This window comes from Musa acuminata, chromosome BXJ1-4, assembly GCF_036884655.1.
Source record: "Musa acuminata AAA Group cultivar baxijiao chromosome BXJ1-4, Cavendish_Baxijiao_AAA, whole genome shotgun sequence".
NCBI classification, from domain to species: Eukaryota; Viridiplantae; Streptophyta; class Magnoliopsida; order Zingiberales; family Musaceae; genus Musa; species Musa acuminata.
In genome coordinates this window covers 26,064,853-26,078,067 of record NC_088330.1, presented here as the reverse complement: position 1 = coordinate 26,078,067, position 13,215 = coordinate 26,064,853, and the positions used below count along the sequence as shown (strand labels likewise).

General features: G+C 32.4%; 1 protein-coding gene across 1 annotated transcript; it reads right to left on the bottom strand.

Annotated features, from left to right (window-relative positions):
- Positions 1-1,196: 1,196 nt before the first annotated feature.
- LOC135672118 (probable 3-hydroxyisobutyryl-CoA hydrolase 2) lies at positions 1,197-9,740 on the bottom strand. Its single transcript, XM_065180569.1, has 10 exons — positions 9,702-9,740; positions 9,445-9,528; positions 9,248-9,332; positions 3,853-3,938; positions 2,524-2,645; positions 2,007-2,067; positions 1,779-1,877; positions 1,564-1,665; positions 1,432-1,473; positions 1,197-1,337 (listed from the first exon to the last, which is right to left on the bottom strand). Exons 1-10 carry the CDS (start codon positions 9,738-9,740, stop codon positions 1,197-1,199), a joined length of 861 nt encoding a protein of 286 aa, XP_065036641.1.
- Positions 9,741-13,215: the final 3,475 nt, after the last annotated feature.

Sequence of the window (13,215 nt, the reverse complement as noted above, 5' to 3'; positions counted from 1 at the left end):
TGCAGAAGGTCTGAAAAAATTCTGCAAAATTTTAAATCTGACAGAATTAACAGGACATATATCAATAGCATCAATCACCAGCGTTTACTTCAGTTTGCTCGCCGGTAACATGCAGTGCCAACAGAAAATAAATAAATAAATAAATGAAACAGAATCAAAGGATAGGAAGTAAGAAAACTTACATATATCAATAGTTGCATTAATATTTTTTGTGTGGACTTTGATGGGATTCATAAGATTTTCTATTCAATAACTATGTATTTGCTAATAATGTATACACTATTATTGAACTAAACTGTACTTATAATAAAAATATAAAGACCAATGACATATTGGATAATGGCACAGTAAGGTAGATAATATAACCAAGTAAGATGCTATGATCCTTAGAGCCTTAGTCTGTACTCGTATTGGTTGATCTAGAATACCCATAATATGATGGTTTTTAAGAAAGAAAAATCGGTTTCTATTAGTATGGTCTATAAGGGCATTACTTAATTTTTTTTGGTAATGATACCTATTTAGAGTTTGAGGGAATTACTTTGGGGATTTGTCATATCCTAGTTAGATGGTTTCCTCCTAATGATGGCTTAATTATATTTAATATTAATGACTCATTGTACATGAATCTAAAGAAGGGGAAGGTGGGTTTCTTCTTGAGAATAGTGAGGTTACTTGTTTGCTTACGAGTCACTACTTTGTAGAGGATGGAGGATACTATTATATTTAACTTAAGGCTATCGAAAGGAGCCTTCAGTGTATCTTAAGGGAAGCGATCACTAAACTGGTGATCAAGATGGATGCTACCTCGATGGTTAAGATTCTGGAGAACAAATCTACATGAAAGTTGATCAACATCATATAGATGTTTTGTACTTAATGCAAAATTTATTGAAGTATTCTATTGTACATGTATTTAGAGAAGGAAAGAAGTGTGCCAACTAGTTGTTAATTTTGCCAAATGTAATAGAGTTACAGGTTTTTGAAAGCATCATTGGTTAGATGGGCTATGATCTCTACTCTCTTTTAATCAGCAGCTGCTGGTTGTAATAGAATTTTGAGCTAGTAGAAAATTTGTTTTGCTTGAAAAATAAATAGTACATGAGCATAAACTTGATCCTTCATTGGTTCATTATCATCTAAACAGAAGTGCATCTTGCAACAAGCCAATTTCCATCATAAGGACTCGAGGCTCCCTACAGTTTAGCTATGCGTGGGTTGGTGTGTCTATGTTCGGAAGGAAGTTGGAGGTCTTCCCACGCTTCATCTTCATCTAACTTGGTCAAAAATTTCTTCAGCATCTCATTGCTAACCAATTCCAACTTTGAAGGTTCCCACTGTCATGATTCAAAAATAATAGGGTGAATATCTTCTATAGTGCCTTCCGATTGGATGCTGATGAAATTTAGAAAAAGAAAATGATATTGTTACCTTTGGATTGTTATCTTTATCCAGAAATTTTGCCCTGACTCCCTGCATTCGAACATGTAACATTAGTATTTTGCTATTCACAAAAAAAGAAAGAAAATTTCATGGTCAGCGTTGACAATTTCTTCAAGAAACCTCGAAGTAGTCGTTGCTCACTGTTCGTCGAAAGACATGAGAAAGCATCCTGTATTCTCGAATCAGGCATTGTTCAAGATCTTCCGACCGTCCTTTCCTGATCTTCTCATGATGAAACATAGTTTTATAAGATTGACAAGTTAATAATATAACAATAATGTCTTGTGATTCTAAAACTTCTTCAAACCAATGGAGAAGAAAGAAAAGCTTTATACCGATAAAAGGAAGAGCTTAAGACTTATCGGTGATGCCGTATTTATTGACTTGATTGCTGTAGTAATCCACTTTTCATTTCGACTTATGACTTGTTGTTCCTACATCATGTTGCACTAGCCAGCTAACAAACAGTCTCTAGATAAACTATGAATGATATGTCATGTGATGTACAGTTATGTATGACAACAATTTTGGAGGAAAATTAAATGATCAAGTTAACTGCTTACCAAGCAAGATAGGATTTCTTCCACCGATTGCTTTGAGAAACACTTGTTGATGACATCTAGCCTACAAATATTCCCACACTAGTCATCTTGCTGTGTGATAACAAAGAATCCAAGAACAATTTATCTATTAAAAAAAATATACATATAGGAAAGTTCCATTTTCCTATATATATTGTTGATATTTGTGTACACTTTCTTTACTTCTGAGGAGGAGGGACTGTTAAAGATAAGCAGTGCTTTAGGCCGAAGATAATCACAGAATTTGTGATACATTGTTGATATTTGTGTCAGTTGAGTCTCTTCTTTGGACATTTGTTTTACGTTTGTAAAAGACATTTTTGTTTAGGACTTTCTAATAGACGTCTTACTTTTACCAAAAAAACAGATAAAATGATATGGGCATAAACAATCAGACTCATACAAATTAAATTAATGATTTTTTTTAATCAACACATGCCATTCAAGAACATAATAATTTTAGATTTTCATGGAGGCAGATTGATAAATGATGAGTCACCTTCGAAAAGCACTCTCTTCCTTGAGAGGTGTTTGTTGCACATACTTGGCGATGATTCCTTGGATTATAATTGGATCAGCCGTATCCACTTCATATAATGATTTTTCCAGCGAAGGCAGGTCCTGCTCATCAATCATACTTATTTGTTGAGTTATTATTGGTTTACATAGTTATACCATCTGACCATACTACTACCACTGTCAAAACTATCATATCTCTATTATGTTTTTCAATCCATGGATAGTGAAGAGCTGATCGAGTCAACTCAAAACTCTACAAATTAAATCGACTCATCAACGTTCGAGTCAGGATCTTTTTTTTTTTTTTCATGGAGGAATGCATGCATGATCGAGGCTTCAAGTTATAATATTTTTATATATTATAATCTCTTGAACATCATGATTGTTAAACCTTTTAGGTGTGTATGTGTACATAAAAGTTATCAACCAAATGATTATAATAATATATACAAAATTATATAAGAACATATATAGAGTCTCGAATTTAATTAGGTTTTCGGTTTCACTCAACCTGGATATCTTTTGAGTCAAGATGGAATTTTGAATATTGTGCTCATGTTTATCAACCTTTTTATGACATGATATAATTACTTCTTGCCTTGCAAGGGTAGATAGCCTATCGAAACAGGTTTTTGAATAATGAATACTTTATAGTGCAATACCTTATTAGAAAAAAAAACATCAACATGAGAATTTGCTATAATTCTGAATTTTTCATGCAGTTTGTTAATTTTAGTGAGAATTTTTTGCAACACTTTTGATTGAAATCATTTAGATGTTGAACAAAATCATTTACATGTTCTTCTTAATTTCTAGTCGGAAAGATAGTCTTTTACTTTGTAGTTCTAACAATAAGGTGGAGTGAATCAGCTCTAAAATTTTTCGAGGGTGTTACCTCTCAAAAACCTAATATGTGGGTCCTTATGCAGCCTGCTGATGTCATGAGATCACATCACCCCTAAACAATTTCACGGGGTGAATTACTTCACTAACATATATGTATAATAGGATCATTAAAGTATGAAAGTTCATTGTATGGTGTCTAGATACCCATATATATTTATGATGAAACAATGACTTTTTTGGCAAGCAATTAGACAAAGTTTTCATTCGCTCAAAATGGAGATACATGTTCTTTTTTTTAATTATAGAATTTTTAAATTAAAGTAGAGCATTGATTTTTCCATGTGGTGACAAATGCATATAATCTATATGATTAATTAATTTCTTGTAAGTTGATTAAGTTCGAATTAAAATGATTTTAGTTGAAAGCTGAAGTAATCTTTGAGACAAAAATAGAGCACACTACCTTTGACAAAACAAAGTGAGTTGCAAGACCACAAGCTAGCATGTCAGCCCCATCCAATCTCGCACCGGTAAGGCCAAGATATTCCCCTGAAAGAAGTTGACGGTTAGGTATATGATAAAACCAAGTAAATAGTAAAATAAGAAAAGAAGATTTATATTTTTAGAGTATTAAACTTGTTCACATCTACAAAACAAGCTCATTGCATGGTAGTAAACAAGTTAAATTATAATTCGATACTCAAAATATGAGAAGAATTCATTTGGATTTTCCTCCTATGAGAATAAATCATTGTGTTGAAAGACTTTGCTTGGACAATATAAAGTACACCTCTATTTGTATGCTGAATACAAGTGAGTTGTCTCAAGTTTTTAATAAATCATTTTGAGGAAAACCTCTCTTTTCTTATCCAAATTGTCTTATTCTAATCTTTTTTCTTCCTCCGCATTAGAGCCAAGTCAACTCATGTCTTTGAGTGTATTCCCAATACAAATCTTTTGATTGACAAAGAAAAACTATGATTTATGGTGCATATAAATAAAGACACTTCTAGGTGCTTGGATAAAAAGGTAATAAAATGACTCAAAGATCAATGACAGAAGGAGGTCTTATTCACAATATATCAAAGTCTTGATAAAGCGATGTTTAAGATTATTACTCCATTGAAGACATCTAAAGAGGCATGGGACACTTTACAAAGAACATTTGGTGGTGTAGACAAGAGGAAAAAGATTCGTCTACCAGCTTTAAGAGATGAATTTGAAAAATTACAATAAGGTACCTCTAAATCTATCTCTAATTATTTCTATAAAGTTATTTCTATTATTCACCAAATAAGAATAAATGATGAAAAAGTAATGAAGAAAATTCTAAGATCTGTAGGGTCAAAGTTTGATTTTATTGTCATAGCAATTAAAGAATCCAAAAACTTACAAGTAGAGGAGAAAATATCTTTATAACAACCAGTAGGTTCTCTTCAATCATATAAACCAAGGCTTATAAGTAGAGTAGAAAATAAGTCATTGGAGCAAGCTCAACAAACCAAACTTGCACTTGAAAATAAAGTAGAACCAAGGTCTCAAAGAGGTAGAGGGCCATGGCAATTAGGAAGAGCAAGAGGCCAACCTACTAAAGAAGCACAAAACAATCAAAATGAAAGAGACAACACAAGCCAAAGAGGCTGAGGCTGTGGTTGAGATTGAGATCCAAACCAAATTGGGAGGTATGGCAAAACTCAAATTCATGCTATGTTTGCAAGAAATTTGGCCATTGTTCTGTAGAATTCTTTTATAATACCAATAATGTGGTCAAAATATAAATTTTACAAATACAAAAGAAAACAATGATAACCCTATTCTACCAATAGCTAATGATGAATTGAAAGATAGTCGATCTCTCATATGATATCTAAACAAAAGTACTTACAATCACATAAGAACTCTTTGCCAAAATTGATATAAATTATTCTGACAATATTACTTTTAGTGATTTGACACATTAAATAATAAGAGGCAGCTCAATGATTGGAAGCAAAGTATGCATTTCAGATGTTTACTATATTCTTGATATGAAGAATAATTTTTAAAGCTTGGATCAGTTGCTTGAAAAAGAATATGATATTGTAATAAAAGATTTATCTCTTTCTATTCATGATAAGGATAAGACTTTAGTCTCTTATATGAAAATGACTAAGAACATAATGTTTCTATTATAATTGGATACTAACAAAATAAATTATTTAAATGTTAATATTGTAGATGATTCTATACTATATCTTAAATATGAGTACTTAAATTTTGAGGTTTTGAAACTTTTGGAGAAGAATAACATGGTGACAAGTTTGCCAAAGATTGAGCATCTACTAAAGCTTTGTGATATACATCATAAGCAAGTAATAGAGGAGAGTATTCAAGATTATACAAATAAGAAGAGCAAGGCAATGGCTTGATTTGCTACACTCGAATATATATGATTCTATTAGTCCTATATCAAGTGATGGAAATATATATTTTCTTACCTTCATAGATGATTATAATGGCAAACCTTGATTTTATTTACTAGAAAAAGTATTTAGTAAATTTAAAGAGTTTAAGAACTTGGTTGAGACATGAAATGACTATAAGCTAAAATGTTTAAGAACAAAAGAGGTAACTACATATCAAATAAATTTAGAAGTTATTATAAAGAAAATAATATTATATCTCAATGCACTATGCCTTATATACCTCAACATAATGGGGTTTCTAAAAGAAAAAAATAGGATTATTTTTTATATGGTTTGAAATATGCTTAAAAAAAATGACTCCTAAAGAATTTTGAGGAGATGTTGTTTGTGTGGTTTATCTACTAAGTAAGTTTTCAACAAAAATAATTAACAATGTTACACCAGAAGAGGCACAAAGTTTGCATAAGCATCATCTAAAAATTTTTGGATGTGTTGCTTATTACAAAATATCATAAGAAAGAAGGATGAATTTGAAGATAAAGGTTGGAAATGTATTTTCTTGGGTTATGATGAGAGTTCTATTGACTAAAAATTATATAATCCTATCACTAAGAAAATTGTGATGTTAAAAAATGTTGATTTTGATGAAAAACAAATATGGAATTAGAATAATGAAGAACCACCAAAATAAAATATTGTTTCAAAAGAAAATTAAAATAATACAAGTAAATGAAGAAGTCCTTTCTTGGGAGGTGTCATGAAAACAAGTTAGAATATAAATCATAACATATGAATTATAAGGACCAAAGCGATCCAAGAGATATATGATGTGACATGAAAAATTGATACTAATAATGATGAGGTTTTTTATTTTATCTTTTTAGAGGTTATGATCCATTATCCTTTGAAGAGGAATATAAAATAAAAAATTAGAGAAATACTATAAATGAAGAGATACATGCTATTAACAAAAAATAATACATGATAACTTTCTACAATTTCCAAAAAGCATAAAACAATTAAAGTCAAATGAATATTCAAAATGAAGACAATGCAAAAAAAGAAGTGAAGAAGCATAAAGCTCAACTAGTGATAAAAGGATACAAGTAATAATATGATATTAACTATGAAAAAATATTTATATTAGTAACTCGGATGGAGATAGCAAGATTGTTCATCTCCTTAACAACTTAAATAAAATGTGAAGTCATGGATGTCAAGTCAATATTTTTCAAAGGACATCTTCAAGAAGAGGATTATATGTAATAACCCCTTGATCTTATAATTCAGGGAGAATTATAGCTCCTTATTAACTTAAACAAGTATCAAGAATATGAAATTCTTGAATTGACACATATTTTACCCAAAGTAGTTTTTGTAAGTGTCCTTATAAACATGTTATATACATGAAAAGTAATAGTCATGAAAATTTCTTATTTACATATCTATATGTAGATGCTCTAATATTTATAGGCAACAATTTCTATGATCAAAGAATTTAAGCATTCATAAGTTCAAGATGATGGACTTAGGCCTCATGACTTCTTGGGCATCAAGGTCAAACAAAAAAATAAAGAGACATTTATTTCATAAGTAACTATTCTAAAGAAATATTGACGATAGTTTTCTATACAGGATTGTCAACCAGTTGATACACTTAGTGAATGTGACACCAACCTAACTAAGAAAGGGAAAGGCAAACAACTTAATCTAATTTATTACAAAAGTTTTATTGGATGCTTAAGATATTTGATATGCACTCAACACGCTATATTGTTTAGAGTTGGCTTAAGACATCTCATTTAAAGGCCACCAAATTAATTTTATGATATATTAAAGAAAAAATTGACTATAGTATATTTTATTCATCATCATTGGATTTTATTGGATATAATGACAATAATTGGGTCAAAAGTTAAGACAATCAAAAAAGTATAATCGGATTTATATTTTTTGTTGGAGCTGCATTCACAAGGTCTTCAAAAAAACATCTATTGTTGTTCTATCAAGTTTGAAGTGAAATATGCAGCAATATCTTCTTGTATTTGTCATATAGTTTGACTAAGAAGATTATTCCAAAAACTTAATATGTCATGGGAGAACTCAATCAAGATTTATGTTGATAATAAATTAATTATTATCTTAGCTAAAAATCTAATATACCATAAGAGGTCCAAGCACATCAAAACAAGATTTCATATGATAAAAAAGCATGCCAAGGACAATAACATAGAGCTACTTCATATTAAAAACAAATGAAGAAGTGATGGATATTCTTATGAAGCTCCTAAAAGTTGAAGTCTATATATATATATATATATATATATATATATATATATATATATCTCTGGATGAAATTTGGTATATAAAAGAGAAGTTTAAGCGGGGAAGAATATTAGAGTATTAAATTTGCTTGCATTCATAATAGTAAGTTAAATTAGAATTTGATATTCAATAGATGGAAATAATTCAGTGCCTACGAGATTAATTGTGATACATTATTTTGAGAATCTTCCCCTGGACGGTATAAAATCATGCTTTATACCCTTCTCTGTGTGTGTTGAAAATAAGTGAGTTGTATTAGATTTTTAGTAAATAAATTTTGAGAGAAACACCTCTTTCTTTTCTTTGTCCAAATTATCTTGTTTTAATCTCCCCTCTTCGTCTTTAGTTGTTACTATTATGTTTGAGCCTCTCAACTATTCAAGAATATATATCACTAACCAATCAATCAATGCTAGCTGCTGTGAATCACCTTTAGTTTCTTTGACATTTTGTTTTCTTTCACGGGATTTAGAATATTGCATTTGTTTCTTACTCGTAACAATCATATGGAATAGAATTCCATATGACCTCCTATAGATGAAATCATGAACTTTTAAATAAAAGTATTAAATTCTTGTACGTTCCTAATACTAAGATCCCACTTGTTATTGGCATGTCTGCCAACAACAACTTGTATATACGAAGTCTACCAAGAAAAGGTGTTCATATGCTCATTTAGTCCCTACTGTTTAAGGTTCTATCTTAGTGGTTAACGATTTGGAGGTTCACATGTCACTCATTTAATTCAGTTCAGCCATATCAAAGCTATTCCCAAAAGGCCGCCAAAACTACACAATTCTAAGAAGTTTCCAAGCATTATAAGATTATTTTAATATCAAAATGTACACAATTATTATCATTATTACTTAATTGAAAATTTCAATGTCACATAATTAAACCCATTTAACTTTTTCTATATATTGACAATTATAAGGCGGCTTGAACGAGAATATAATTTTAGGTAGGGAAGTTACAAAGTGAAACTTTGTAACTTTGATTTCAAATGTTACTGATATACGGAAAGTTTCATTTATTCCAATTGAGTTCTGCTATTTATATGAGGTAACCGAAGATTTAATTTATTCATATTTTAATCTTCACATGAATTATTCAAGTCATAAGCCTTACCGAAATATCCAGGAAGCCTGGACAGAAAGTAAGATGCGCCAACATCTGGAAAAAGACCTAATGCTGCTTCTGGCATAGCAAATACCTACAAAATCCATAAATTTCCTGATAGTAATAACTGAGACAATAATTAATTTCCAATGATAACATATGTCTGCTATATATTCAGTTGATGTGATGTAGATATAAAGTAATACCGTATTTTCTGTAACAATTTTGTATCTTGCATTCATGGAAAGTCCAGCCCCACCTCCCATGGTAGCCCCATTAATTAGAAACACCTTAACCAAATATGATAATGGAATCAACAAAAAAGATATACAATAAAATAAATTTTGTTATGATCCAAAATAGGTTGTGACATGGACTATAGGAAGTACTTTTTGGGTGAATCTTTTTCAGAAAAATATATGATAATCCTTCAAGTAGCATGATAGAATTCAATACTACTGACCTGAGGTTTATTGTATTTTGCTATGAGATAATTCAACATGAGCTGCCTTTTGTAAACCTGAGCTCCAAAAGTCCAGTGACCTGTTATTTATAATATCACTTGTTAACATTTTGATGGGCCTTAAGTATTCTGTCTTAGACTACTACATGTTGCGGCGATCATACATCATATGTTTCTTATCAAAGTAGAAGCTCAAGTACCTATTGTTAAGTAACGGAAATAAGCAACAACGTCACCACCAACACAAAATGTTTTCCCAATTGCCTGCACACTCAAAGATATGATCACAAATTAAAAGCCTTCCTAGTCTTGCTAGGCTCACACAACATGAATTTAGGGAAATTGGGTGAACATAAAGACAATAGTGACTCACACACACTTCAATATAAAATATACAAAATTTTACACTGGTTATGTATGAGCTGACCAACCACGGGGCCTACTGTTGCATCTCTCTGCCGATAATCGTTTTATCTCCTTTCATATACACGAATCTCAAGAAATTAAAGGAAAGTTTCATCATCGGTAAGTGATGATAGTATATATATATATATATATATATATATATGGGTTGGAACCTAACACCTTTGCAATGTAGTATATGTTGAATCTCATATTTTGATGATGAAACCAATCGATATATGTTTATGTTTTAATCTACGTTTTGAGTGACACAGGATGCTTCGATCAGGATGAGACAATTAAAGTAGAAAAAATCATATTGTGCTGGAGGAACACATGTCAAAAGATTGGACGTCGGGCCAGAGGAACGGTCGATGTATCGACAAAAGATTTCGGGCCGTGGATTCGGGCATCGGGCCAAGCAGAGCGGATATTGCACCAAGGATATCGGAGTTGCGGAGTCAACTGGCCGATTGGGAAATAGGCCGCAAGAGAGGATGATACGCCGAAGAATCGGACAAAGCATCGAGGGACCAGTGACATGCCGGACAACTTGATTAATGCTTAGTATTAATTGTCTAAATCAAAGTATATTTTATATATGCAGGATTAACTACAATAGCATGGCATGAAGCAAATTAAATCCCGGAGTCAAAGACGCAATTATGTTGAGAGTTCTAGAGTTCGTCGGAAGTCCGGACATTCGTCGGAAGTTCTAGAGGAACCAATCGAGAAGTCTCGGAGCTAGCCAGAGAAGCTCATCGGAACTCACCAAGAAGATCGTTGTGAAGTCCAGGGGCTTGCCGGGAGTCCGTCGAAACATTACCAAGAGATCATCGAAAGTTCACCGGAAGATCGTTGGAAGAATAGACATAGGGACTTGTTTAGCTTAGCAAATGTCTTAGGATTTCGTAGTTAGCACGTAATTGGGCTTGGATTTGGGCCAACCCAATTAGGGGCCAGCTAGGCCCATGTAAAAACTATGTTGGGCCTAATAAGAGGCCTAAACAGTGCCCCAAGAAGTCTCACTAACATGGCACAGTCTTCGAGACTATGTCAGGCGGTGGTATCGCCAGTCTGGGCGGTTGTACCGCCCCTAGCAAGGTGCCAAGTGGTGGTACCACCAGTCTGAGCGATGGTACCGCCCAACATTGCCCCCTAGGCGGTGGTACTGCCAGACCTGGGCGGTGGTACCGCCTAGGGCAGTGTCAGCGTCAGACTGACACTAGGCGGTGGTACTGCCCAACGCAGGCAGTAGTACCGCCCGTGCCCGGGGAACCCAGGATGGGAAAGTTTTAGTCTCTAAGTTTGAATCAATTTGAAACCTATAAATACCCCTATCATCCCTGATTAAAGCACATAAGCATAGAGAGATTAAAAGAGGGAAAACGCTATTGCGATCATAAGTGAATTCCCTCCTCTAAGTCTAAGTTTTAGATTTCTGTTTAGAGAGGAGAAGTGCTTGTAAGGGTTATCTCCTAAACCCGGTAAAAGGAGAAGAGGAGTATAAAAGGTGATTGGTCTTCGCCTATTGAAGGAAGGCCTCTAGTGGACGTCGGTGACCTCATCGGAGGAGGAAGCCAAAAGTTGATGTAGGTCAAGATTGACCAAACCACTCTAAAAATCTGATTTGCTTTTCTATTGTTGCTACTACCTTACTGCAAACCTATTTAAGTGCTTACTACCTTCAATTCATAAATGAATGCTTTCAAGTTATATTTCTGACATCGGTTTTCAACGTAAATGGTTTTATCATAATGAAGATTTTTGAAGATGTAATTTTTCCGCTGCACTAATTCACCCCTCCCCTTTTAGTGCTCTTGATCCTAACAATTGGTATCAGAGACATGGTTTTCTAATTTGGTTTGACACCTAAATAGAAATGACTCTTTTCGGCTTTCAAGAGGGTCACTCTCTCATTCGTCCTCTCTTTTTCAATGGGACAGACTTTATTGGAAAACTTGAATGAAAGTTTTCTTGTTTTTATTAAATTTTGATTTATGGCACATAGTCAAAAACGGATTTGAAATGTCTTCTCTTCCGATGAACAATTGGAATGATTTGGAGAAGAAGACATTTTCTCTAAATGCAAAGGCTATGAATACCTTGTTTTGCGCCTTAGATAGAAATGAGTTTAATCATGTTTCTATTTGCGAAATGGCTTTTGATATTTGGCGCACTCTTGAAATCACACATGAAGGAACCAGCAAAGTTAAAGATTCAAAAATTAATTTTTTAATGCATGATTTTGAGCTTTTTCGAATGAAGCCGAGCGAAACCATTGTTGACATGTACACTCGTTTTACGGATATCATCAATAGTTTAAAAGCTTTTAGCAAATGTTTTTCGAATTTTGAACTTGTAAACAAGATTTTGCGTTCTCTCAATAAGAGTTGGGATTCAAAAGTAATGGCTTTACAAGAATCAAAAGATTTGAACCATTTCCCTCTCAAAGAACTTATCAGGTCATTGATGACTATAAAATGACGTGCAATGCAGGTAAAGAACTTGAGAACCACCTTCCAAAGGACAGGAAGGATTTCGGACTAAGAACAATCGAAGACCACTCAAGCATAAGCTCAAGTGATGGTGAACTTGAACTTTCAATAAAAATTTTAAAACAAGAATCAAAAATTAAAAATGAACTTAAAAAGAATAAAAAAATGCATCTACTTACTTTAAACGCAAGAAGAAGAACACAAAGTGGGATGAATCAAACTCCTCCGAAGACGAGATGAAAATCAACAAAGGCGAGGTGGTAAACTATGCCTTAACGGCTTTGGATGTTGAAGTAATCAAAACGCCTTTAGTTTATTTTGAAATTACATAATGCATTTTATGACTTATTTTTAATTTAGTTTAATTTAGTTTAAGAAAATTAATTTTTTTTTTGAATTGTATGTTTAATGAATATGCAAAAATAAAATTGGATCATTCTTACCTTTCTAATGATTTTAAAAATAATCATGAAAAATATATATTATATGATAAACAAATAAAATGATTTTGATTGAAAATACTTTAAGTTTGATGAACTAATGTAATGATGCATAATGATCATGCTTAATAAATTTCAAAATTATGCATGATGATTTTCAAGTAATTTATGGTT

Bases quoted from the DNA above. Each gene is read 5' to 3' on its own strand.
- LOC135672118 (XM_065180569.1), bottom strand. From the start codon at position 9,740: ATGTTGAATTATCTCATAGCAAAATACAATAAACCTCAG. The intron at 9,529-9,701 runs GTCAGTAGTATT...TATTTGGTTAAG, and splicing joins CAAAATACAATAAACCTCAG to GTGTTTCTAATTAATGGGGC. The intron at 2,646-3,852 runs GTAGTGTGCTCT...ATTGATGAGCAG, and splicing joins CTCACTTTGTTTTGTCAAAG to GACCTGCCTTCGCTGGAAAA.